Raw genomic sequence first — 23,794 nt, 5'->3', positions numbered from 1 at the left:
GCTTTATTTTAGCTTTGTTAAGTTTAGGAACTTGTAAGCAGTCAAACAAATTCATAATGATGTGTATCCCTGTTAGTATCTCTCTATGTCAGTGCATGTTTTTGTACATGTGTATCCCATGTGTGAGTATGGAAGGCCAGGGATCCCCACGACAGCATCATCCAAAGTAGTTATCAGCAATTTGCTGAGAAAGCAGAGTGATTTCACTGGCTCAGTTTTGCTATTGTGCATGCTAAGCACTCCCTGTGTAAGTCTGAAGGGAAAACAACCTGCAGGATCCATCTGCTCCTTTCTGCTACACTGCATTGATGTAAGAGTACGCTAATCTGGTTGCTTGTCAGGACAGGTTAGTGAAAGCATGAGACTGGGTGAGACTACGCTAGCCTAGTGCTTTGGAAAATCATAAGCTGCCTCTGTGGATGCCATGCTAAGTGTAGCAGAATAGGTTGATTATCAGCCATATGGAGGATTGCAGCTAAATATATAACTTTCTGATAGGAAGTAGTTTCAAAATTGAAAGTGTTAAACATTGCCGGATGACATCTAATTAAAAATGGAAACAAGTAATACAGATAGTTTACAAATACCTTTTAGGTATTTTTTTTTTAAATCATGCCTTGTATGAGATTGTGTTTAATTTTATTCTCTTAGTTTTTTTAAAGTGATTGAATGTTAAATATAATTAACCTCATTTTACCCAGAAGTTATTGAACTTGTTCTTGCTTATTTCTGTTTATTTACCTTTTCCCACACCTATTGATGGGCTCATATTGGCCTTGCAGGTTGAGCATCCCGTCACAGAATGCATTACCGGCCTGGATCTAGTCCAAGAAATGATCCGTGTTGCCAAGGGTTACCCTCTCAGGCACAGACAAGCTGATATTCCCATCAACGGCTGGGCAGTTGAATGTCGGGTTTATGCTGAGGTAAAATGAATGATGTTGAGAGGAAGGATGACGGTTGTGTCCCAAAGTCATGGGACCAGGTAGAGATAAACAGAAGGTAAAGTTAGGGTTTCATAACTGGTGTCGAGTATGTGCTTATGTAATACAGAATCCAACCGGAACAAAGGGTAGACAGTTTTGACATAATTCAAAATAGTTTTAAAAGATTGAGTTTAATTTCTATGTATTTTTTCTGGATGGGGAAAAATAGCTACCAGTCAGTTTAAGGGGCAACAAAGCATTTGTTAAATATTCTTGCTTTTGTTAAATATTCAGTATGCTTGAACGGACCATGGCTTTTGTTTTGTTTGCTTGTTTTCAAATCACATTTGAAGTAAACAGAAGCAATTATTTCTGTGTTTTTGTTTGTTTTTTAGAGCCCACCCTGGGTACACATGAGTTGTTGATTCAATATTTACTTAAATTTTTTGCAAGTTTATTTTCTAATAATTTTATCCCTTATGCTTACATTGAAAGTAGCAGTTAAAATTTAAATTGCAAAGCTTTCATTCATAATTTTAATTATGGATTTTACTCCTAAACTGTCAGTCCAATACTTTTATACTATTTTTTAACTGTATTAATTAGATAATAAAGCAGTCAGTATCTGAAAATGCTTTTTTCAAATGATTAAAATAATTCAAGGAAACATTTATACTATGTTTTACTTTTAGAATTCAAAGTTTATCAAAACAAAAAGTAAATTAATAGTATCTGTGTCTAAGAATACTGGAAGTTGTTTTGAAATGTTTTTTAAGGATCTTGAGAAGAATATACTTGGCCTGGTTATTCTTGCTTTTATTATATTTTAAGTGGTATTGTTAGGACACTGAACTTATTTAATATTTATTCTGATGATCTAAGATATTTACAAATGGAGCACATATCTAATAGCACATGCAAAGTTTCTTTCAGGTCTTTATTTGAAGAACTAAAATTCTCCAATTTTACCATATGTGAACTGTATTGAGAGTAAGAAAAACAAATTATCTTTAGCATACTACAGTTGTTGTTCTGCACTTGAGGATGTTTTGATGTATCGCCTAGGTTATTTTATTTTTGCCCAAAGCATTCTAAGAAGATTTATAAAATGTTGGAATTTTACCAATTTCAATAAAGTATGACTAAGGTCAGGCTAAATTCTGCTTACAGTTCTGTTTGATTTTTAAATACTTGTCTAAGTAGTCTAGAGTGAGTATAAGACTATAATATTCTGAAATCTGTGATTTGGTAAATACTGTATATTGAAAATAGATCTATAAATGCTTCTTCATTGTATAAATATTTAACCTTACTTTGCTGATTTATATTTCAAAGACTGTGCTTCCTTTCCTTTGAACTTTCAGGACCCCTACAAGTCTTTTGGTTTACCGTCCATTGGGAGATTGTCTCAGTACCAAGAACCAATACATCTACCTGGTGTAAGTCATTAAGCTGTAATACCAAGTGAGGGGTTAAAATCTTGATTTATGTCATACTTTTATGTTAAAGCATGTCAACACTAAAGGGTGTAAATTGAAGGACAAGTGAAATTCCTGGGGAATGGCAGTTTTTTGTTGTTTTTAAAAATATATTTTGTACTTTGTGATACATAAGAAAGTCAGAATTCACAGGGGAAGTCCAGAGACATCTGACTTGTAAATAAATGATAGTTTACAATGTTCCCAATTCTTTTGAAAATTGTACTGAGAAAGATCACAGAATCCTAAGAATGGGAAATGACTTTCCTGTATTACACTTTAATCTTTTCACTAAATCTAACCCAGATTCCCTGTATAGTCAGATGTCAAAAATTCAAGCACAAAATCAGCCCTTTAATGGAAGTGGATTAAGTAAAACAAAGTATGCCTCATTCTGTTAAGTGTCACGGACTTTAAGAAGTACATATTTCTACCAGTTAAAGAAAAGTGATCACTGTCCACTTAATTCCTAATTCTTCTGTATTTAATAGCTGTTCTTTAAATAGTTTTTGCTGCATAAAAAGAACAAGGACATACCCTTTTTCTTAATCAAGGTAATAAGTGCATATATATATGACATTATGTTAACTAGTGGATGACAAGGCTGTACCATCTGTGAATATGATTATTCAGTTTGATTACTGGCATGAAGATGGTGAAAGATTACAGGAAGGATTCTAAATTCGAAGATGTTATTGGATATGTGATTTATTTCACTTTTTAAATTGTTTTTGCCCATATGCGTTCTGAAGAGACTTGACCCTTTCTAGGCTGGGAGACTCCATGCTGTGTTCAAAGCCTGAAGGCAGAAAAAAAATTGTAAAGATTTAACAGGCATTATGTGACATTAAATAGCAGATGAGAAAACAAGTATCATAGGGACATACCTAAACATTTTTTTAATCAAACAAAAAAGTATTAAATAAGAATTCATAATGATTACTCTAGTTGTTAGAAGTTTTCACCATGTTGTAATAGCTAACAGGATGTCAAACATTTTGCCCTCGCAAGTTTTTGCAATTTGCAATTTTCAAACGTGAGACCTGTTGAAAGTACAAGTGATAATGGACAAACTATACCCCCTACAGTCTTTGTCCCACCAAATCTTTCTTCAATTAATGCTGCAGCAGGAGTTTTATGTAATAACATTTGCAGTTGTGAGCCATCCATAGAAAGAAAAAAACAATTAAAATGCCTTAAATGTTCTGCTTACTGCTGTTATTTGCTTGTGTGAATGTTGCATGTCAGCTAAATGGACCAAGGAATAGATAAAGTGATTGGGTGCGGGAGAGTGCACACCACGCTTTGTCTATCATTATTGCTGGGAGCAATCAAATTGATGTCAGCAGGACAGTAGATGCGTTGACAGCTGTAATTATGTATCTCCATGGTGATCACTTTTGGCCTGTCGTGGAGGCCCACGAGTCCCCTCCCTTGGAAGCATTTAATCAGATTGGGCTGTCACTTGTCAGGTAGACATTGCGGGCTGGGAGTTGGACTGAGGGAGAGAGGTGAATCGAGCATGAAGGGTGGGAGACGGCTGAGAGTTTCACACGGTCCACCCTTGATACAGAAGAAAGACATTTAAATTATGCCAGAGGTTTCTGAGCAATGGCTTGAGACCCTCATGCACAGGTGCCTGGGCGGTGGTGGTAGTGGTGGTGTGGTTTTTCCTCCTTGCCTCTTTAACTAGATCAGTCGGTTTTCACTTGGGAAACTCTTTTTGGCTGTTACCTTTTTTGTCACAAGAATACATACTTCATGGGCGCCTGGGTGGCTCAGTCATTAAGCATCTGCCTTCAGCTCAGGTCGTGATCCCAGGCTCCTGGGATCGAGCCCCGCATCGGGCTCCCTGCTTGGCGGGGAGCCTGCTTCTCCCTCTCCCACTCCCCCCTGCTTGTGTTCCCTCTCTCGCTGTGTCTCTCTCTGTCAAATAAATAAAATCTTAAAAAAAAAAAAAATACTTCAGAGTTAACTTACAGGCTGTACTTTTCACATGGTTCTTTAAGCCTAAAATTTACTTCCATGGCATTGATGAAGATTTAAAAAAAAATCTTTGATCACCACATTTTGTAAATTTGTTATTTTCAGACTGCAATTTTGTTCTGCTCAGAAATTTGGTTACATTTCCATTTGACTTTATTCTTAAAGCTTTTTGTGCCAAAGCTAAATATATTTTTTTGTGTAGCCTCTGTTTCCGTAGAGGAATGGTGACTTAGTTTGACCTTTAATTCATTGTTAGAAATAAAAGCTGATGATATTTGAAAAAAGCTATATAAGTAGGAAATTATAAGTCAGAGTCTTCATGCTTTGTTACAGTTTTAAATTGGAAATGATTTGCTAATGAAATGTGTTTGATTAGCGATGTGTGTTGATTACGTATAATACTTCTTGATTTTACCCTATGTATTTGTAAATTAAAATGACATACCTTCTGTGATCATAATTTTAGTAGATGACATGGTTATATCCAAGAGCCCTGGGTAACTTAACTTTTAGGATGGTGGTGTTCAAGGTAACTAAGACTTTAAATTATGCACTATAGAAGAAAGTAATAAATAATCTTTATTGTCTATGTTATTTGACCAGTGGGTTGAACAGCAGAGTTCCACACTAGCCTTGTAGCAAATAGGATATATTTAAGTCAAACATTTTAGAATTTGTACCAGTCTCAATTTGAAACACAGCTTTAGCAAGCATGCTCTGGTTTTAAATAACAATACATGGAGGTAAAACGAACTCTTTAACTTTTTGCTACTAAAATGAAGAAAATGGAAGTTCAGAAGGCTCTTTTCTGTTCTGTAAGTTAGTTGCCAGCTGCCGTTTGGAGGCTGTTTATGGGGAGAGAGTAGATTATGATTTTATTGCTTTCACAGCTGTCCCATTAATTCTTTTCTAGTTTTTATAAACAATGTGAATTTCATAGTTTCATAGAACTAAAGTGTGTTTCCAGAAAATAGAAAGCCAAGATATGCTTAAGTGTGCTGAGTGACTTTCATTTAAAATTGATTTTCATACATGAATGTGAATGTAAATACAAATATCCATACTTTTGTGTTTGCAAATACAGAAATAAAAGCACTCTGGGTATGTTACAGTGTTATCTTCTGAAGCCTTACAAAGAGAATAATGGTAGTGTGATTTTTTTTAAAAGAATGAAACTATGCTTTATCTTTTGATGTCACCGTATAATAAAGCCATCATCATACCCTCATGTGGATACCCTAGACAAGAGGTTCTACATGTGGTCCCTTGATAATTGCCTAAATTAAAATATTAAAGGCCTAACAGCCGCTGTGTTGACCTTTTTCTGCCTTGCTGCAGACAGATGAGCTGCTGTTTATTAGGAAGCCTTCTTCCCACAGGTGAAGAGCTACGTGAGCTTCCGCTCTTCTCTTCCCACCCCTTTACAATGTTGGGCATCAAAGTCCTGCTGTTCTAGCAGCTCCGATTAAATTCCTCTGTCTTCAAGACCCCTAGGACATGCTTGACAGTCTTAAGTATTTTGATTAACTTTTAAATACTTCAGATTCCAAAACTTAGGCACAATAATTTAATAAATATTTTGTCCTCAGCAACTGCTCATTTTAAAAGTTTTACATGGCTAACCTCTGTGCCTTACTGCTGGTATCAAACTGGGAGTGGAAAACAAGAATCAGCGATGTACTAACTAACTTGTTGGCTGGTTAACAGCAATCAGACTCTTCAAAAGAATATTTTGAACTTGAGCTATTTTTTTCCACCATGAAAATCGCAAAATCAGAACTCTAATTGGGGCTGTGTCCTTACAAAGCAAAGCTATGAGAAAAGCTGTGTAAACATTAAAGTCTCGGGGGACTAACAGTAACAGAGAAAAAACGTTGTACAGTTGAGAGGGTAAGGCAAAAAAGGAAAGTGTTATAGACATGAAAGCCGCAGGACCAGTGTTGCTGTAGAGCTGATGAGCAGAACTCCCGAGTCCTGCTGCCTGGCTTGACTGGGGTCCTCCCTGGAGCTCTCAGAAGGGTACAGTGGGGAGTGTGCCTAGAAGGGGCATCATTCATGCCATGCTTCAGTTGGAAGACACCATCAACTAGCTACAGATGCATCCCAGGATAGTGATATATAAAGTCGTAGTATTGTTATTTTTTTGAGGTTTCTTAGTTTCTTTGTTTAATGAAAGAACAAAAAATACATTATACTACACACTAACAGATCAAGATAATTTGGTCTCTATATAGTTTAGATCGTTTTTCTGTTTTCTGGAAGCTGAAAAGTTACTTGAGATTAAATTATCCATCTGCTCCTTAGAAATTAAAATTGTTGGGAGAAAAATATCTGCACAATATGAAGTTACTTTCGTTTCTTTCTTTCTCCCAGGTCCGGGTTGACAGCGGCATCCAACCAGGAAGTGATATTAGCATTTATTATGATCCAATGATTTCAAAAGTTAGTTCGATTTCTTATAATAGCTTTGTTCGTTTTTCTTCTGAAGAGACAGTGGAAGTATTTAATTAAAAAAATCTGAAATGGAGCTTTTCTCTGAATCATGTGCTATAATTAAACAAATAATTGTGCCCTGATGGAAAAGTGAAAGCAGAGCAGATTTTCTTCCTCTTGAGAAATTTCATTACCATGTTACTTTGTAACACTCCGCAGTCAAGTCAGTCAATGGCTCTTCCCCCCTGTCAAATCTCAAATCGAATGATGATCCCCTTTCCCAGCAGTAACAAAGCTGCCTACCCAGTGGCTCCAATGCAGCCCATACAGTGAGGATGAATTAAGTTGTTATTTGGTCGTTCCTGAAAAATGCCTGAGATAGAAGTATGAATGGCAGGCCATATCAAAGAATTGGGGTGATAAGTCATGTTTTTTGGAGTACTTTTTATCATTTTTCTTCAATTTTTATGAATTAGTAATTTATGGGGATTGCACATAATTAAATTTTATGTAAGAGTGTAAGATGTCTTTTTGTCCACCTGTCTTTTTGAAATTTGACTTTACAGAATAACAATGCTGCTTAAATTCTTAGATTGTTAGAATTGTAAGATCTCATAAAATGTAGAATTCTGACTGCAGAATTTACTAAAAACCCTTTCTCAAGATGATGTACTTACAGCAAGCAAACCAATTTTTATTTATCTTTTTTCACTTAAGTTTTTACAGTAACATTATTAAAGTGAACTTTAGATATTTTGGTTGTTAGGGAAGCACTATTTAGTTTAAAAATAAGAAACAAAAATATTATAGATTGATTTTTAGTAGATGTGGTTCCATTTTTGATGAATACATTTCTGTTCAGAAACGTGGCCTACAAATAAATTTTCAGGCTGGCTCGATACTGAGGAACTGATGGAATGTGCTGAAGTAATTGCACACTACACGTTGACTAATGTAGTAATGAGAAAATATTTTATGAGTACTTAAGGTCTTATTAGCAAGCAAATTAGTAATAAAATGTTACTTATTGCTTATTTGTTTAGGATTCCTCTAAATAGGCAGAAAGTCATATAGAATAGGAAGACCCTTCTGGTTTTCTAAGACAAAAACGCTTTGCTTCTGTTCTGTGTTATGTGTAAAAGCTAGCGAAGCAGGGTGTCAAACTTGGAAACGACATTCTCGTAGGGAGAGAAAAAACAAATCTTGCCTAATCCTCCCCTATCACAGATGTTCATATTCTATCCCAAATAATGTTCACATTTTGATATCTTCCCTTTTAAACTTTTTATGCTTGCTTTTATTTCATTGTTAAGCTCAAATAGCTCTTTTCTGTGATAGTGAATATAGGAGAAATGTCTGAAATAGCTTGATTTTCATAATTATTTAGTTTTAAAAATCTTAATTGCCATACTTTATATTACAAACTGAACCACTGTGAAGGTTCAAAAGATGTTCTGGGAAATCTGTTAGGAAATATTTTGATTTTTATTAGGATGAATTGTTTGACTTTTAGGTAGATTTATAGATACCTATGTAAATTGTTTTTTGTTTGTTTGCTTTTAGCTGATCACATATGGTTCTGATAGAACTGAAGCACTGAAGAGAATGGAAGATGCACTGGATAATTACGTTATTCGAGGTGAAAACAAACGTTTGGGGTCTTATTATTATACATGGTGTCCAGTTCTAGAAAACAGCTTGAAGATACGCTAGAGAATTCAGTAGAAAATGTGGTTACTATGTGTTTAAATAGAAATAAGAAAAACTTGAACTAAACTGACATACTAATTAAGAATAGGTATTTCATTTTCTTTAGCAGCCCTATACTCTACGTATATACCTTCAATTATTTAATTAACCTTATGATTCATGACCTTTACTAGATGAGCATTTAGTATTTTATGTACTGTATGGAAAATGGTTCTAATATTCTGAAGTCTTTTACTGGCCAGTGCAGCAAATTAGCTATTTATTGTCTTTTGTCGTTGTCGATGATGTTTTGTAGGATGAAACTTTGAAAATGCATGGAGATATAAAATACAGTCACCTGCAGTTGACTAATTTGGGAGTAGAGGGACTAGCCCTTTGTGTCTATAAGAGCAAATTATAAAATATTCTCTAGCAAATGCAATTTTGTTACCTCATGTACATACAGGTCAGTACTAATGCTTAAGAAAGTGTGATTCTATAAGCCTTTAGGATGTAAAGCAATAAGTGAATTAGGAGCAACCATTTTCCTTTTATATGTATATATAAAAGATTTTATCTTTAAGTAATCTCTACACCCTGTGTGGGGCTCAAACTTACAACCCTGAGATCAAGAGTTGCATGCTTCACTGACTAAGCCAGCCAGGTGCCTCACAGCCATTTTATTTAAATAATGAAATCAAAGTTTCCTTAAGGAGTAAATTATGTTGTAAATTGTATTAGCAACTTTTCGTTAGTCGTGAAAAGATCATTTCATTTTAGTCCAGCATAAATTATCATCAACTTCAGAAAAATGGAGTTTAACATTAAATTTAAAGTGTAAAATATAAGTTCACTTTGCGTTATAAGTGAAGAGTGTGGGTCTAAGAACATTCCATGGGAAAGACTGGTCTGGGTAGTTTTGCTGTTTTTTCATGGCTCATTAAAACAGTGGAGCTAGGAGGCTAGAATTTGGAGGCTGAGGGGTTAGAACAGTGGTGGAGTATGATTACCTGGCCCCCATCAAGCCCATACAGAGCTTTATGCAGTTTCAAAAAGATTCCCTGCAAGGGGACACAGCCTGTAGGTCAGAAGGCTTGGCAAGTGGACTACAACTTTGTGTGAATTAGAAAAAGTGCTCTTTTCTCAGGGTGTATTCAGCCCTGAGACAGAGAGCCCAGCTTAGCAATGTAGCATGTCAAACCCTTACTCTGCACCATTGACCCAGTGCCTTTGTGCAGTAAACAGTTTATACAATGGTACAGTAGTGGCTCAGGACAATTGAGTGACTTTATTTATTTTTTTTGAGAGCGTGAGTGGTGGGATGGGGTGGTGGCCAGTTGGGGGGAGGGCGGGAGAGGAGGGAGAGAATCCCAAGCAGGCTCCATGCTGACACGGGGCTCCATCTAATGACCCTGAAATCTCCCCCTGGGCCAAAATCAAGAGTCAGATGCTTGACTGGTTGAGCCACCCAGGGGCCCCTAGAGACTATTTTTACATTTCTCTGCTCATTTTTGTCTATGGTGAAAAATAGTCATCCAGTCCTCACTTTTCCTCATTTTTTTCTCTTGTTGGATCTGGAGAAATTTCTTCCCTCCTTTTCCTTTTACTGTCACTCTCTTTTCTTAACATTTGTTAACTGACAAGTAACAGTGATTGTATCTAACCTTATGGGCTCGTGATTCACCTTTGTTAATGGAAAGAAAACAGTAAGCTCTCAAGGGAACTCAGATGTAATAAAAAAAATATCAGTAACATCAGTATCCAAAGCATATACACATTTGAAAAATCCTCTTCACATTCTTTTTAGCTCATTCTCTAGTTCTTTTTTAGCTTTAATTGTGGAGTATTTAATATATATATATTTTTTAACTCTGCCATGTTCCACCATAAGCAGCATTTTTTCTCTAAATATTGGTTAAGTAAGCCTGGAAGGGTCTATTTTCCTTAGAAATAATATCCCCCCAAATGTGTGTTTGAAACACACATCTAGTTTGGGTGTTTGTCTCTGTGTGTTTAACTACACACAAATAGACATAAACAAGGTACTTGGGGATATTATTCCCAGAGGCCTTTAAAGTATTTGTAAGAGTTTTCTAGATTCCTACCCTCAACGAGTATTTTTGTAATTTTTATTCTGGTTGTTGAATTACTAGATTTTGGTTAATTTGGGTTTTGCTCTAATGAGCTTGAGTGGTAAATTCATGAATTTGAGGTAGTCAATTTGACAAAGAATATTTTGTCAAATCACATCTCTATTAAACTTTGATGTAACGTAGTGGCATGGCATATGGGCAGTTTGTCAAAATATTAGCGTTGTATGCTACACTGGCTTCTGAAAGGAATACTCTTTCATATTTATAGAATACACTTTCATGTTTTATATTTAAATGAATGCCATTTTACTTACTCTACATCATATATTCACCAGTTACTACATTTTTAATTTATTTTTATTTATTTAGTTTTTAAAGATTTTATTTATTTATTTGCCAGAGAGAGACACAGCGAGACAGGGAACACAAGCAGGGGGAGTGGGAGAGGGAGAAGCTGACTTCCTGCTTAGCAGGGAGCCCGATACGGGGCCCGATCCCAGGACCCTGGGATCATGACCTGAGCTGAATGCAGGTGCTTAACGACTGAGCCACCCAGGTGCCCCTATTTTATTTTTAAAAAAGATTTTATTTATTTATTTGACAGAGAGAGAGGGAGAGGGAGCATGAGCAGGGGGAGGGGCAGAGAGAGAAGCAGACTCCCTGCTGCGCAAGGAGCCTGATGCAAGAGTAGATCCTAGGGTCCCGGATCATGACCTGAGCTGAAGGCAGATGCTTAACCGAGTGAACCACCCAGGTGCCCCTAGTTCCTACATTTTTAAATTAAGTGACTTAAATACAGATTAGTAGGCTTGCTGTTATTCTCCTAACTTTATATGTATCATATGTAATATAAAATGTGTTTCATTGAGCAGATCGTTTTTTTCCATGCTTAGTATGAAATTTCTGCTTTTGGTTCACTGTGATACAATAGAAAGAAATCAGACAGGCCTGGATTCCTATCCTGTCCTGACACCATTTAGTAACTACGTGATTTTCAACTTTTTGAGGAACCTCCATAACCAGAGTGGCTGCACCAGCTTGCATTCCCACCAACAGTGTAGGAGCGTTCCCCTTGCTCCGCATCCTCACCAGCATCTATCGATTTCTGACTTGTTAATTTTAGCCATTCTGACTGGTGTGAGGTGGTATCTCATTGTGGTTTTGATTTATATTTCCCTGATCACAAGTGCTGTTGAGCACTTTTTCATGTGTCTGTTGGCCATTTGTATGTCTTCTTTGCAGAAATGTCTGTTCATGTCTTCTGCCCATTTCTCGATTGGATTATTTGTTCTCTGGGTGTTGAGTTTGGTAAGTTCTTTATAGATTTTGGATACTAGCCCTTTATCTGATATGTCATTTCATTGCACCCTGTTCTGCTTCTTCAAAGCATTTACCATAACTGTAATTAAAATATTAGTTGTCTAGTTGCTAAATGTTGGATTATCTCATAAGAAAATTAGGTGCTTGAGGGCAGTGATGGTGTTTATCCTGTTTACTTGTATATTATTCGTGCTTAGCAGTGCCTGACACATGGTAGGTGAGTAATATTTGTTGAATGAATTAATGAATGAGTGATAATATCCCTATTTCAAGGAGTTTCTAGTAAACTTGATATGAAACAGACAGAAAGATAACGTGAATTCATAGATGCCATAATGGTGGAGTAAAAAAGTATTTTTCTTTCCTCACCTCTGTATTTGGTTCTTTGAAAGTAATGCGAGCACTGTCTTAGGACTTACATGTGACTCTGTTGAGAGTACCTCACTTTGTGCTTCCTTTGAACGGCTCCCCAGAGTGGCAGCATTTTTTAAAAGACTGATAACTCACTGTGGAGGGGAAATACAGGGGATGGGCACACTTGGGAGTGTTTGGAGTATGACTTGCTCTTATCTTTTGGGATGATGATCTGGCATCGGATGTTAAAAGTGCATACTCTTTGACCTACCTGTTCAGTCTTTAGGAATCTTATCCTACAGAATTAAAAGACTGAATTGTGAGGTAATGTTAACGAGGACATTTATGACAGCATTGTTTACAGTAGCCCAAATTCTAACCAACCCAAGTGTCCACCAAATGGATGGACTGAAAGAATTACTATGCATCTTCAGTGTAAGTTACTACTTAGCTGGTACTTGAAGACATGTCCTTACATTAAGTAGGAAGGCAATTTGCAGAGTAAGGTATGGTGCAGTCTGACGTTAGTTAAGCCACCTTCCCATCCTACAATATCTTTATTGTTTTTGGATGAGCATAGAGAAAGATGTGGATGTATACACATCATATTGAAATATATATATATATATATAGTTCGCTCAAAAGGTTTATCAGAAGTTCGTTTTCTCTGATACATTGCCCGCAGGCTTTTTATTTTAGGTGTTTCAAACCTAGAGAACAGTTGAATGAATAGTACGTCGCACACCTGTATGCTCTTCACCTAGATCGCTAGGCTTTTCTGTATCTTTTTTTCCTCCGTCTCTCCCTTTCTTTGCCTTCTCCTTTCTCCTCCTTTTTGCTCTTATTCCTTCCCTTCCCTCCTTGTCTTTTTCCTCAACTATTTGAAAGAAAGTTGCAGACGTCATGACACATGACTCCTAAATATTTCAGTATGGATCATTTTCCTACAGAATCACAATACCATTATCACACTCAAGAAAATTAACAGGAATCTCATAAGATCATCTAATGTATAGTCCATATTCAAGTTTCTTCAATTCTGCAAAGAACTTTTTTTTTTTAAATCTTTTTTTAATACCATCCACAATCCAGTCAGAGTTTACACATTGATTTTATTTATGTCTCTTTATTATCTTGCTCTTTTTCTTTTTGGATTTCTTATCATTAACTCTTCAGAAGAGTCCAGGGAAATGAGGTGGAGAGATGGGGGTTGCATTTGGAACAAGAAATTTATTTTGAATTGGTGATTTTGAATATGGTGTAGTTAGCGAACCTTAGATGATTTCACGGTGTGACTCTGGGACTAGGTGGCTAAAGTAAGAGAGGAGATTATTTGAAATGAGATCCTAAGGGCTGAGTGGTGAGGATGTTGCCTGAGTCATCCACACAAGGTGACAGGAGTTAGGATCCGAAGGAAGGTCATAAGTCGAGTGACATAAATTCTGCAGCAAATACTGGGGTGTGACAATGAAGTTGGTAGATGACAGGGAATTGGAGAAGATTTTTTGACCAGATAAAATAAACCTCAAGGAAAAATAAGTTTCTCCAAGGATTAGAAGAGGTAATGTTCTAGAAATAGTTAGGCTGTAATCTAAATGTTCTAATGTGTCATGACATGGATCTCAAGGAGGTATGTGAGGGTTGCTGGAGAAGTGAGGTCCTTGGGGGCACTGAAGTTTTCAGGTGAGGCAAGATGATAGATGGAATGTTCCCTGAAAATACCCCTCAGTGTAGCTGACTGATGATCGTGGAGTAGCCGTCTCAGAAAATATTGTGGAGTGGCTTGGAAAAGAATTGGCAGAGGTATTTTGGGGAGGTGGGAGTAGTTGGATGAGCTGATGTTCTAAGGCTGAGGGATGGCCAAAGAAGCTAATCCTTCTGGGTTACTAGTGGGTAACCCAGTAGTGGGTGCAGAGTCCCTGAAGTACCTGGTAGGAAGGTGAGCCCTTGGGCTCAGAAAAGTGGTTGCAAAGGCGTTGTGAGGGGCCTGGGTCTATCCACTTCATCTAAATAGCCTCTGACTTGATTTCCCTTTCTTTGGCTCTGCCATCCCATGCTACTACTACGTATGTCATGGCCCAGTGTAATAGCTTTCTGAATGGGTTCCCTGTATATACTCTTTATCTGCACCAATCCCTTCTTCAGTATGGACAAAGTAGACATTAAAGTACAATCCTAATGATCCCTTCCCTGCTTAAAACTCTTTAATGTCTCCCCGTTGCATTCCTGTGACTCTGTGGTCATTTACACCACTTTGTCTCATCACTCCCCCTTTCCCTTGTGTTCTTCCTCCTTCACTGTTTTCATTTCCTGGGATGCTCTATCCTCTTCCTACCTGAGGACCTTCATAGTTAGGCTGTAATCTAAGCAGTTATAACAGAGAATAAAAAACATAGTGACCTAAGAAAGATACGATTTAATTTCTCTGCCATTGTCATTGTCTCAAAAGGAGATTGTCAAGGGCTGGTAAGGAGACTCTTAGATTCACAGCAGATGGTTTTCATTTGGGGGCCCCAGAGTGGCTGCTTTTATACCCATCATCCAGCCGCAGCAGGAAGGTGGCAGGGGGAGTTCACACCCATTTTTTTTTTTTTTTTCCAAGGCATAACCTAGAAAGCACCTTTAATTCTCCTCCCATCCTATTGGTGTTTAATCACGTGGTCGTACATAGCTACTAGGAAGATGGGAAATGTAGATGTCAAGGGGGCCATATACTAAGCTAAAAAGTAGCGTTTCTCTTATTAAAGGAAAAAGAATAGATATTGGTGGATGACTAGGGGAAGTAAGAATATATATGTGTATCTGCTCATTTCTGGAAACACATAAACATACACAAGAGCAGAACTAATAAGATGGTGTACTTACAGGGTGTGGAGGGAGGATCGGGGAGAAATGTTTGGGGGATGGGAAACAAAGTACAAGGAATGAAAGGGAGAGACTTCTTGGATTTTACTTTTAGAATTCTGACATTAATATTTCAAAATAAAATTAATATTCTGGGGAAGAAACTCCAAGTGGAGTACAAACAGAGACAAATGGATAGTACTGTATGAATAATCATGGTGAACGGGGGTGGGGAGGGGGGAGAGAAAAAAAAAATCTAGCCTTAAATAACTTTTAGCCATATTTTGACTGGATACCCTCAAGCTAAATACAACATGTATAAACAAACATTAATAGGTTTGTTTTTCCTAGTTCATGGGTTAGCAGTTCTGAAACCAATTTATATGTATTCTGGGATTGAGGAAATAAATACATGGATTGTGGATAAGATGAGTGACATTTCTCATTGTCAGAGAAAGAAGTTACAGATGTGGAAATGGATGAGGATACAGTGAGCCTTGTGGTGTGGAGTTGAAACGAGGTATCAGTGTAAACTTGTGATTTTTTTTTTTTTTTTAAGATTTTATTTATTTATTTATTTGACACAGAGAGAGAGAGAGAGAGAGAGAGAGAGAGAGACAGTGAGAGAGGGAACACAAGAAGGGGGAGTGGGGGTGGGGGAAGCAGGCTTCCTGCGGAGCAGGGAGCCCGATGCAGGGCTCGATCCCAGGACCCTGGGATCACAACCCGAGCCGAAGGCAGACGCCCAACGACTGAGCCCCCAGGCACCCCTAAACTTGTGATTTTTAACATAGATTGAAAAATAAGTGTACAGATGTTATTGTGTGCACATATATACACATAATCTCTAGCTCAGGGTTTCTTTAGCCCTGTTGGGGTAGACAATTTTTTGTTGTGTGGGGGGGCTGTCCTTCACATTGTAGGATATTTATTATCACCCTTGGCCTCTACTCACTAAATGACTGTAGTGTCCCCTCAATTGTGACAATCAGGTATTTCCAGACACTGCCATATGTCATGAGGGAGGGAGGCAAATCACCCTCGATTGAGAACCACTGGCCTGCTGAGAGGTCATGGAAACATTGACACCCATAGCGATGAGCATACCAAGAACCCAGATCTTATTTTTTAAATACCATTGTCTCATAAATGGAACCAGTACTCCCTGGCTGATTTCCGGAAGAGTATTAAGATGAGCCTGAAACATCTTGTATAAGAAAGTAATATGATGATATGTTAAAAAGACACAGGAGCCAGCTCTAAGGGGTTCCCAATGGCCAACCTGGGAAAACTTCAGCAACAAAATAAATAATGGTAGCAATGGATTAAAGCCCTTGGAATAAGATAAGAGTCCGTGGGGTCATACTGACATAAATAGATAAGAAAGATAAAAGGGGGAAGAGGCACAGCTCTTTTCTACAGTAGATTTTTAATTGATGTAGAAAAATCCCCGTTTGTGCCCAATTGTTTAGGTAAGAATCATCAATGACAGATGCTAAAATTAGTGGGTGAAAATATGATGAGCAACAGGTATTTGCATAGTTTCATAGTATATCCCGAAGAGATACTATAGTGGGAAATATAATATCTTCAAAATGAACAGACCTGGCAGTTTACCCAAATGCTCACAATTAATATCACTGGTAGGGGGACATATCAAACATCATATGCCTCTTGAGGTATGATGTGCTGAAAATAGCACATCGTTTCTGTGATGTTCTCCCCAACATATATAACCTGGATATAATCATGAGGAAACAGCAGACAAACCAAATTGGAAGACAGTGTGTGAAATAAATGGCTTGCACTCTTCCAAAGTGTCAAGGTCAAGAAACAACAAAAGTGGATCAACTTATCTAGATCAAAGGAAACTAAGGCTATGTGACAACTAAATGCAGGATTAGTTCTTGGACCAGAAAAAAAAAGTTTTTCTTTTGTAGTAAAGGTCATAAATGAGACGGTGAAATTTGAGTAAGGTTTGCAGATTAGATAATGATACTGTTATCAATGTTAATTTTCAGATCTGGTCATTGTACTGTGATTACATGAGAGACTTACCTTGGTTTTAGGAAATACTGAAGTATGTAGAGGTAAAGTACATCCTGTTTTCGACTTACCCCCAGATATGTAAGGAAAAGTGTGTGTGTGTGTGTGTGTGTATGTGTGTGTGTATAATGGGAAAAAAAATGAATGATAAATGTGTTAACAGATGTTAACATTTGGTGACTCTGGGTGAAGGATATACAATAATTCTTCATACTATTTTTGTGATTTTTTTTTTTGTAATTCTGCGATTATTCCAAAATAAAAAGTTCAAAAACATAGGTGACGAGAAGCATGTGCCTCCTCCCCCCAAAGCTAAGGAATTTTATTTAAGGAATAAAAACAGATGTATTTGTGATTCTATATTATTCATCTGATGAATTCTAAAGGATAGAGGGCTTAAAGAAATTGTTTTGTAAAGGGCAGAAAAGGAAGGACAGTTTACTGTCTTGTTGGATGACTGCTTAGTTCAAATAATATTTTTTGCTCAAGTTGATTGTGAGCTTTTATTAAAATAAAAAGTCTTGAGAGCAAAAATGTAATTTGGTTAAAGTTAATTTCTGAGTCCCCATGAAATAAGCAGTGGCTTTTGGCCTCCGTTTGATCCTGGCAGTGTGTGCAGCTAATGTCTGGCCAGTGTTTTGGAAACAGCAGGTAGTCAGGAGAAAGCTGCTCCTAGGGGTCCTCTCCTCTGTGGCCTGGTCGTGACTTCCCATACAGATGGGACCCCGTGAACTTTGGCAGAGGTCGTTTTCAATTCCCTGTCTAAAACTCAGAGCCATAATTTTTATGAGTATATGATTAATAATATCGTTGAAGTTATAAACTACATCTCAGAGTACCTCTACAACCGACTTCGTGTTTGAACAAGGATCAGTTGAAAGAACATTGTCTTTCCTGGGACATGGAAAGAAAGTAAACTCCGTACAAAATGATAACTTTCAGATGTGTAGGATCTCTCTTAACAGTTCCATGATTTTTTCCATCTATCTGGTCTTTTGAGCTTTTAGGAAAAGCAAATAGTTTTTTTGATTATTCCCCCACTTGGCTTTAGAACTGATAAATGTACAGTAGTCTTTCGAGTCAGTGAGGCCCCTAGATTTGGGTTGTCTGCCATTAGCTACTGTTTTATCTTCTAGTCCTTCGGAAAGAGAATCAGATAATGAGTGGATTTTGCATAGTAATAGGTAATATTTTATTCAGAGAACATTTAAAGAGAAACTGCATTTGTGTAGTAATTTTATTCCTGAAACGTCTTTTAGCAAGATAAAAGTCTGTTTTCATGCTCTATTTACTATTCAAGTAGAAAGATTTTTGAAAGTCCAGGCTTCATTTGTGTGCTTGAATGGCTCTGCTCTTTGATATCCAAAATGTAAATTAATATTTGCTTATAATTCCTTTGACTTAAGTTTTCTAAAATTGCTTACTTTTTCAACTTTGAATGTAGAATAAAAGTATAACATATCATTTATCCTGTAAAACTGCATACATTTTAATTTTTTGATGTCCTCAGTCACAAATTGGTCACTGAGTATCAGAAAACAATCTTATTTTTGTTCAGATGATTATTATTTCTGAAATCTGCGTTAGAGTTTCCTGAAGACAGTCTCAGGCTCCCAGAAGAGCAGGAAAATTTATACTATCACTAGGCTGTAACGGGAGAGCCAGTAAAGTTAAATACGAAATATAAAAGTCTAAAACAGTATTATTTTTATTTAACTGAAGGACAAAAATCCTGAAAGTTAGATTGCCTTTCTAAGTTATTTATTTATACATGAACTTACAAATGGAAACATTCTGAAATATTAATTTGCACATAAGAACACTTTTTTTTGGAAATAAAATCCAGCTGCACCTTGATCTTCTAATTTTCAGCCTTTTCAGCTTCTTCTTTAGTATCTTATTTTTTCTAAAACTTCAGTTATTATATAGGAATAAGTTACATACTGCTGGCTTTGTCTTGCGTTTCTTTGTTTCCTGTTCTGAATTCCTCCATGTGGACGTCTGCCTCCATGCTTTGTATGTTCTGGGTGGATCTGCGTTCTAATTGGCCTGCTCTTCTGAACTTTAACCCCTCGGACACCATCAGTCTCCTCTCCCAGGTTTCTCCAGTTTAACTTGTCCACAGTGGATCAGATGTTTTCCTTTCAACCTGTTTCTTTTCATAAAGTGGTGGCTTCTGTCATGTAGTGTGCCAGAGCCAGAAGGGACTTATCTTCCCCATTCTTTTTTTTTTTTTTTTTTTAAATACAAGATTTTATTTTTAAGCAATCTATACACCCAACATGGGGCTTGAACTTAGAACTCTGAAATCGGGAGCCGCATCTCCCCCATTCTTGACATCCACTAAGTCACCATGCCCTCTCTGCCTGCCGAATCTCTTTCAAGCCCAGCTGCTTTCTCTGTCTGTATTGCCCACACCCTCGCTGTGGTCAGAGGCCTTGCCGTTTTTCAGCAAGTCTCCGCAGTTGTCAGCTAATGGTTTTTTCCATCTTCACTCCCCCCTCTCCCCAGTCCCCTTTCCAGTAGTAGCCAGCATGATTCCTGGAGCGCAAACCTAGTCATACCTGCCCTGTGTCACCCATTTTGGTTGCCCTCAAGGAGAAGTAAAATCTTTGCATGGCTATCAGACCTGAATGCCCCTGTTGGACTTTTCACGTTCACCACTCTCTCCTTTGCTCATGCTCTTTGGCCATGGTGTCCTTCTTTCATTTCTCTCCACAGAAATACCTGGTGGTATCCATTTGCTTTTGACAACAGTAAGAATATTTTTTTTTAAAGATTTTATTTATTTATTTTAGAGAGAGAGTGCAAGCACCCATGTGCACACATGAGACCAGGGGAAGGAGTAGAGGGGGAAGGGGAGTGAGAGGGAGAGAATCCCATGCAGACTCAGAGCCCTGAGTGTGGAGCCTCTGCGGGGCTTGATCCCAGGACCCTGAGATCGTGACCTAAACTGAAACTGAGAGTCCTACTCTCCACTGACTGAGCCATGCAGACGCCCCAGCAACAGTGAGAATTCTTTTTTTTTTTTTTTTAAATATTTTATTTATTAGAGAGACAGCGAGAGAGGGAACACAAGCAGGGGGAGTGGGAGAGGGAGAAGCAGGCTTCCCGCAGAGCAGGGAGCCTGATGTGGGGCTCGATCCCAGGACCCTGAGATCATGACCTGAGCTGAAGGCAATCGCTTACTGACTGAGCCACCCAGGTGCCCCAACAGTGAGAATTCTTAAATATTTTAAGTTTCTCCCTGATATTACCCATCTTTCTTTCTCTGTTTCTTCTCCCAGCCAGGAAGATTTGCCTTAAGTCTCCACTATTTTCCTCTCCCTGGAATGCCACATCTCTTGTCACCTATGCATAGAAATTTCTCTGGCGAGCCATACCCTTTTCTTCTTCAAAAGTGCTTTAGTTTTGTCTGTTTGTAAAACATACAGCAAAGGGATATCGTTCTCTTTCGTAGCCTGACCTCTTTTAATAAAAGGAGTCTTTTATTTTAATTTCCCGCTTACTGAGTTTGTCTATCTAAGCACTCCTAGCATGTTGCTTTCAATTGCTCTTCATTTTCATCTACCCAAATATCACCTATAATATAGGCAGATGTCACATTTTTGCAATGATTTGTTAGGTATATTTGTGTCATCAAAAGGTTCTTACACCTTCCAATACTTTCCTCATAGAAATATGCATAATTACAACAGCCCTTCTAGTCATTACCCACAGAGCAAGGTTGGGTTAACTGTGCCTTTGTCCAGGGCATGTCCTATGAATGATATTTACTAGGTCATTGTCTATAGGTGATAACTTCTTCCATGGAAGTTTAGCTAAAGGAATAGCATTAATATTTTAATTTGGAACTTTCTCTAAATGTTTTGAGGTAGTTTGAATAGATTGAAAATTGGTTTTTATAAAAGTTTTAGTCACATGGTATCTTCTGAGTCAGGAATAGAGATGCGCAGAGTTTCGCACATGGTTGCTAGGTCGCATGGTCTAATATGCAGAGATGCCTAGAGCAATGCCTAGGTGGATGTATTAAGTTGGTTGGCTCAGAGATGGGAAATCATATTGAAAGGTATGCCCTTCTCCCCCATATGTATACATTAGAGTACAGGATAACCTGCTGTAACAAGGATTCTTAAATACAGTGGTATAAATAAGATAGAAAATTATTTACTAATTTTTTTTTTTAAGAAGGGGGTTTGAGGGGGAGGGGCGGAGAGAGAGGGAGAGAGAATCTCAAGCAGGTTCCACTCCCAGCACAGAGCCCAACATGGGGCTCGATCTCAAAACCCTGAGATCATGACCTGAGCCGAAATTAAGAGTCAGATGCTTAACCACTCAGGTGGTTGAGAGTCGGATGCTTAAGCCCCTCAGGTTCCCCGAAAATTATTTACTTCTCATTTAACTGTCTGGCTGGCCTATGCTGATGGGGCAAGTTTGTGTCCTGTGGTCATTCCAGGAGATACACCCCTTCCCCCTCCACACCCCCGTCATGTTGCTCTGCTTCACCTTCATTTCCAGAGCTGAGTTCCTGCCATATCAAGAAGCCCATAGGAAGAGGGAGGAAAGGAAGCCCAAGCAATTCTTTGCAAGTGAGTGAGGCCGGAGTTGGATGCGTTGCTCTACCTTCCAGCCCCTCATCTAGGAATTAGTTTGTCAGGTCCAGCTGTAAGACAGATAGGTAGAGTCTGTGTCTGTGGGGTCTTTCATTCTGCCAAGGCAGAACATTTAAGGAAAAATGAAAAGCACATTTTAGGGGAAACCCACAGGCTGCCATATTTTTTAAACATATATTGCAATTGTAATTTCTATTTTACTAAACTTTAGATAAATGATTCAGTCTCTCTGGATCATGATGTTCTTATTTTTAAATCTCCTTTCTCCTTGTAATTTTCTTATTCTGTGACTGGTTCCTGAAAGTTCCCCCAAAGCAGGTACCATACTGTCATGCAATGTTGGCTCTTACTTTCTTTCCTGTGATGTCTAATTGCACATGAGCAGTAGGTGTAGAGTCAATGTTGATAGGTAGCGATTAATTCACTCAGAGTATCAGCATTGCTGAAAACCTTACAGCAAATGGGAGCAACCTTTTCTGGGAAGGACTAGAGAGGTAACCACTTCGCCTTCGTGGGTCGCACGGTCGCTGTTAGAACTGCTTGACTCTTGTAGCACATACATCGGTTGTAAACACAGCTGTATTCCAGAAACACTTGATATACAAAAATAGGGGGCAGTCGGATTTGCAGGCTGAGTTTGCTGACTGCTGCCTATTAGGATGGCTGTGTCCTGTGGATAGAAAGAGTTGTAAACTTCGGAGGAACGGGACTCGTGCAGGATGTGAAGCTGGAAGTTAGGGAGAGAGGTTAGTGCGGAGACTCCCGATGGAGCACAACTGCTGTCTGATGTGTATTTAACTGCGCGCTGGCTTCTGCTCTGCAGCCGTTCTCTTGTGGAAGGATCACAGTGAACACAACATTAATGCACCTTCCTGAGTGCCTGGCATTGCCTTAAGCATTACCTCATGATGATAATGCAAAATAAGTTCTGTTGGGATCACCATTTTACAGATGACAAACTAAATCTTTGAGAGGCAAAATCGCTTCCCCAAGGTGAGGGGTAGATCTGGTGCTTGAGCCTGAGGGTCTGATTCTTTGCTTACTTGGGAATAATTTTTGTGAAAGTGAGCACTCTGTAAGACTGAAGCAAGATCAGAATCAGGCTTCCTAGGTTTGTTATGCAGCAGAATGGTATAGATGAGAAAGTGGGTAAGGAAGTAGGATGAAGAAATTGGAAGGAATTAGTAAACCTCACATTAATGCAGCTCTGTCATGCTCTAGTCCTTCTTCTCTTGCGGAAGCCTGATCGAATTCCCGCTTCCCCTGGATTTGACATGCTCTCATCCTCCCTTTTAGTCCTCTTTACATCTTTGTAATATGTGCGACCAAGATCAAATACTCTCTTCCTAAAGTCCTTCTGTCTCACAGAACTCACCCAATACTGTTCGAATCCTTCTTGTGGCAGTTACCTATTTTTTTTTTTTTTAAGATTTTTATTTATTTGAGAGAGAATGAGAGAGAGAGAGAGAGCACATGAGGGGGGGAGGGTCAGAGGGAGAAGCAGACTCCCTGCTGAGCAGGAAGCCTGATGAGGGACTCGATCCTGGGACTCCAGGATCATGACCTGAGCTGAAGGCAGTCGCTTAACCAGCTGAGCCATCCAGGTGCCTGGCAGTTACCTATTTTAACTTTGTAGGAGTCCTTGTGTATTAGGCTCAGTGTTTCTGAGTTTCCTATTGGATCACAAGCTTTTCTCCCTTACCTTCCCCTTCTTTCTTTCTTTCTTTCTCTCTTTCTTTCTTTCTCCTCCTCTTCTACTGATTGAAGTATACTTGACATAAAATGAACTTCTCATATTTAGAGTATTCAGTTGCATGAGTTTTGACATATGTGTCCATCTGTGAAGCTATCACCACAGTCAAGATACTATCTTTTAAACGTATATTGCTATTGTATCTATCTTTCCGTCACCTCCAAAAGTTTCCTCATTGCCTTTGCAGTCCACCACCTTTCTATCCGTGTCCCAGTGCAACCAGGTGATCTGCTTTCTGTCACTGTATGTTGTTGAGACT

At 38.2% G+C, this 23,794-nt stretch overlaps 1 protein-coding gene across 3 annotated transcripts in view; it reads left to right on the top strand.

The window, feature by feature from the left end:
* Window positions 1-23,794, top strand: part of PCCA (propionyl-CoA carboxylase subunit alpha) — a 417,324-nt gene that overhangs the window by 198,655 nt on the left and 194,875 nt on the right. For all 3 annotated transcript variants that reach the window (XM_032402683.1, XM_032402681.1, XM_032402682.1), the window contains 4 exons: window positions 783-926; window positions 2,291-2,365; window positions 6,764-6,832; window positions 8,387-8,462. In XM_032402683.1, the coding sequence (XP_032258574.1) occupies window positions 783-926; window positions 2,291-2,365; window positions 6,764-6,832; window positions 8,387-8,462 (364 nt within the window). The remainder of the gene's footprint in view (window positions 1-782; window positions 927-2,290; window positions 2,366-6,763; window positions 6,833-8,386; window positions 8,463-23,794) is intronic.

The sequence above is a fragment of the Phoca vitulina genome, unplaced genomic scaffold, assembly GCF_004348235.1.
Source record: "Phoca vitulina isolate PV1807 unplaced genomic scaffold, GSC_HSeal_1.0 scaffold5, whole genome shotgun sequence".
NCBI classification, from domain to species: domain Eukaryota; kingdom Metazoa; phylum Chordata; class Mammalia; order Carnivora; family Phocidae; genus Phoca; species Phoca vitulina.
This window is presented reverse-complemented; position numbering and strand designations above follow the sequence as displayed.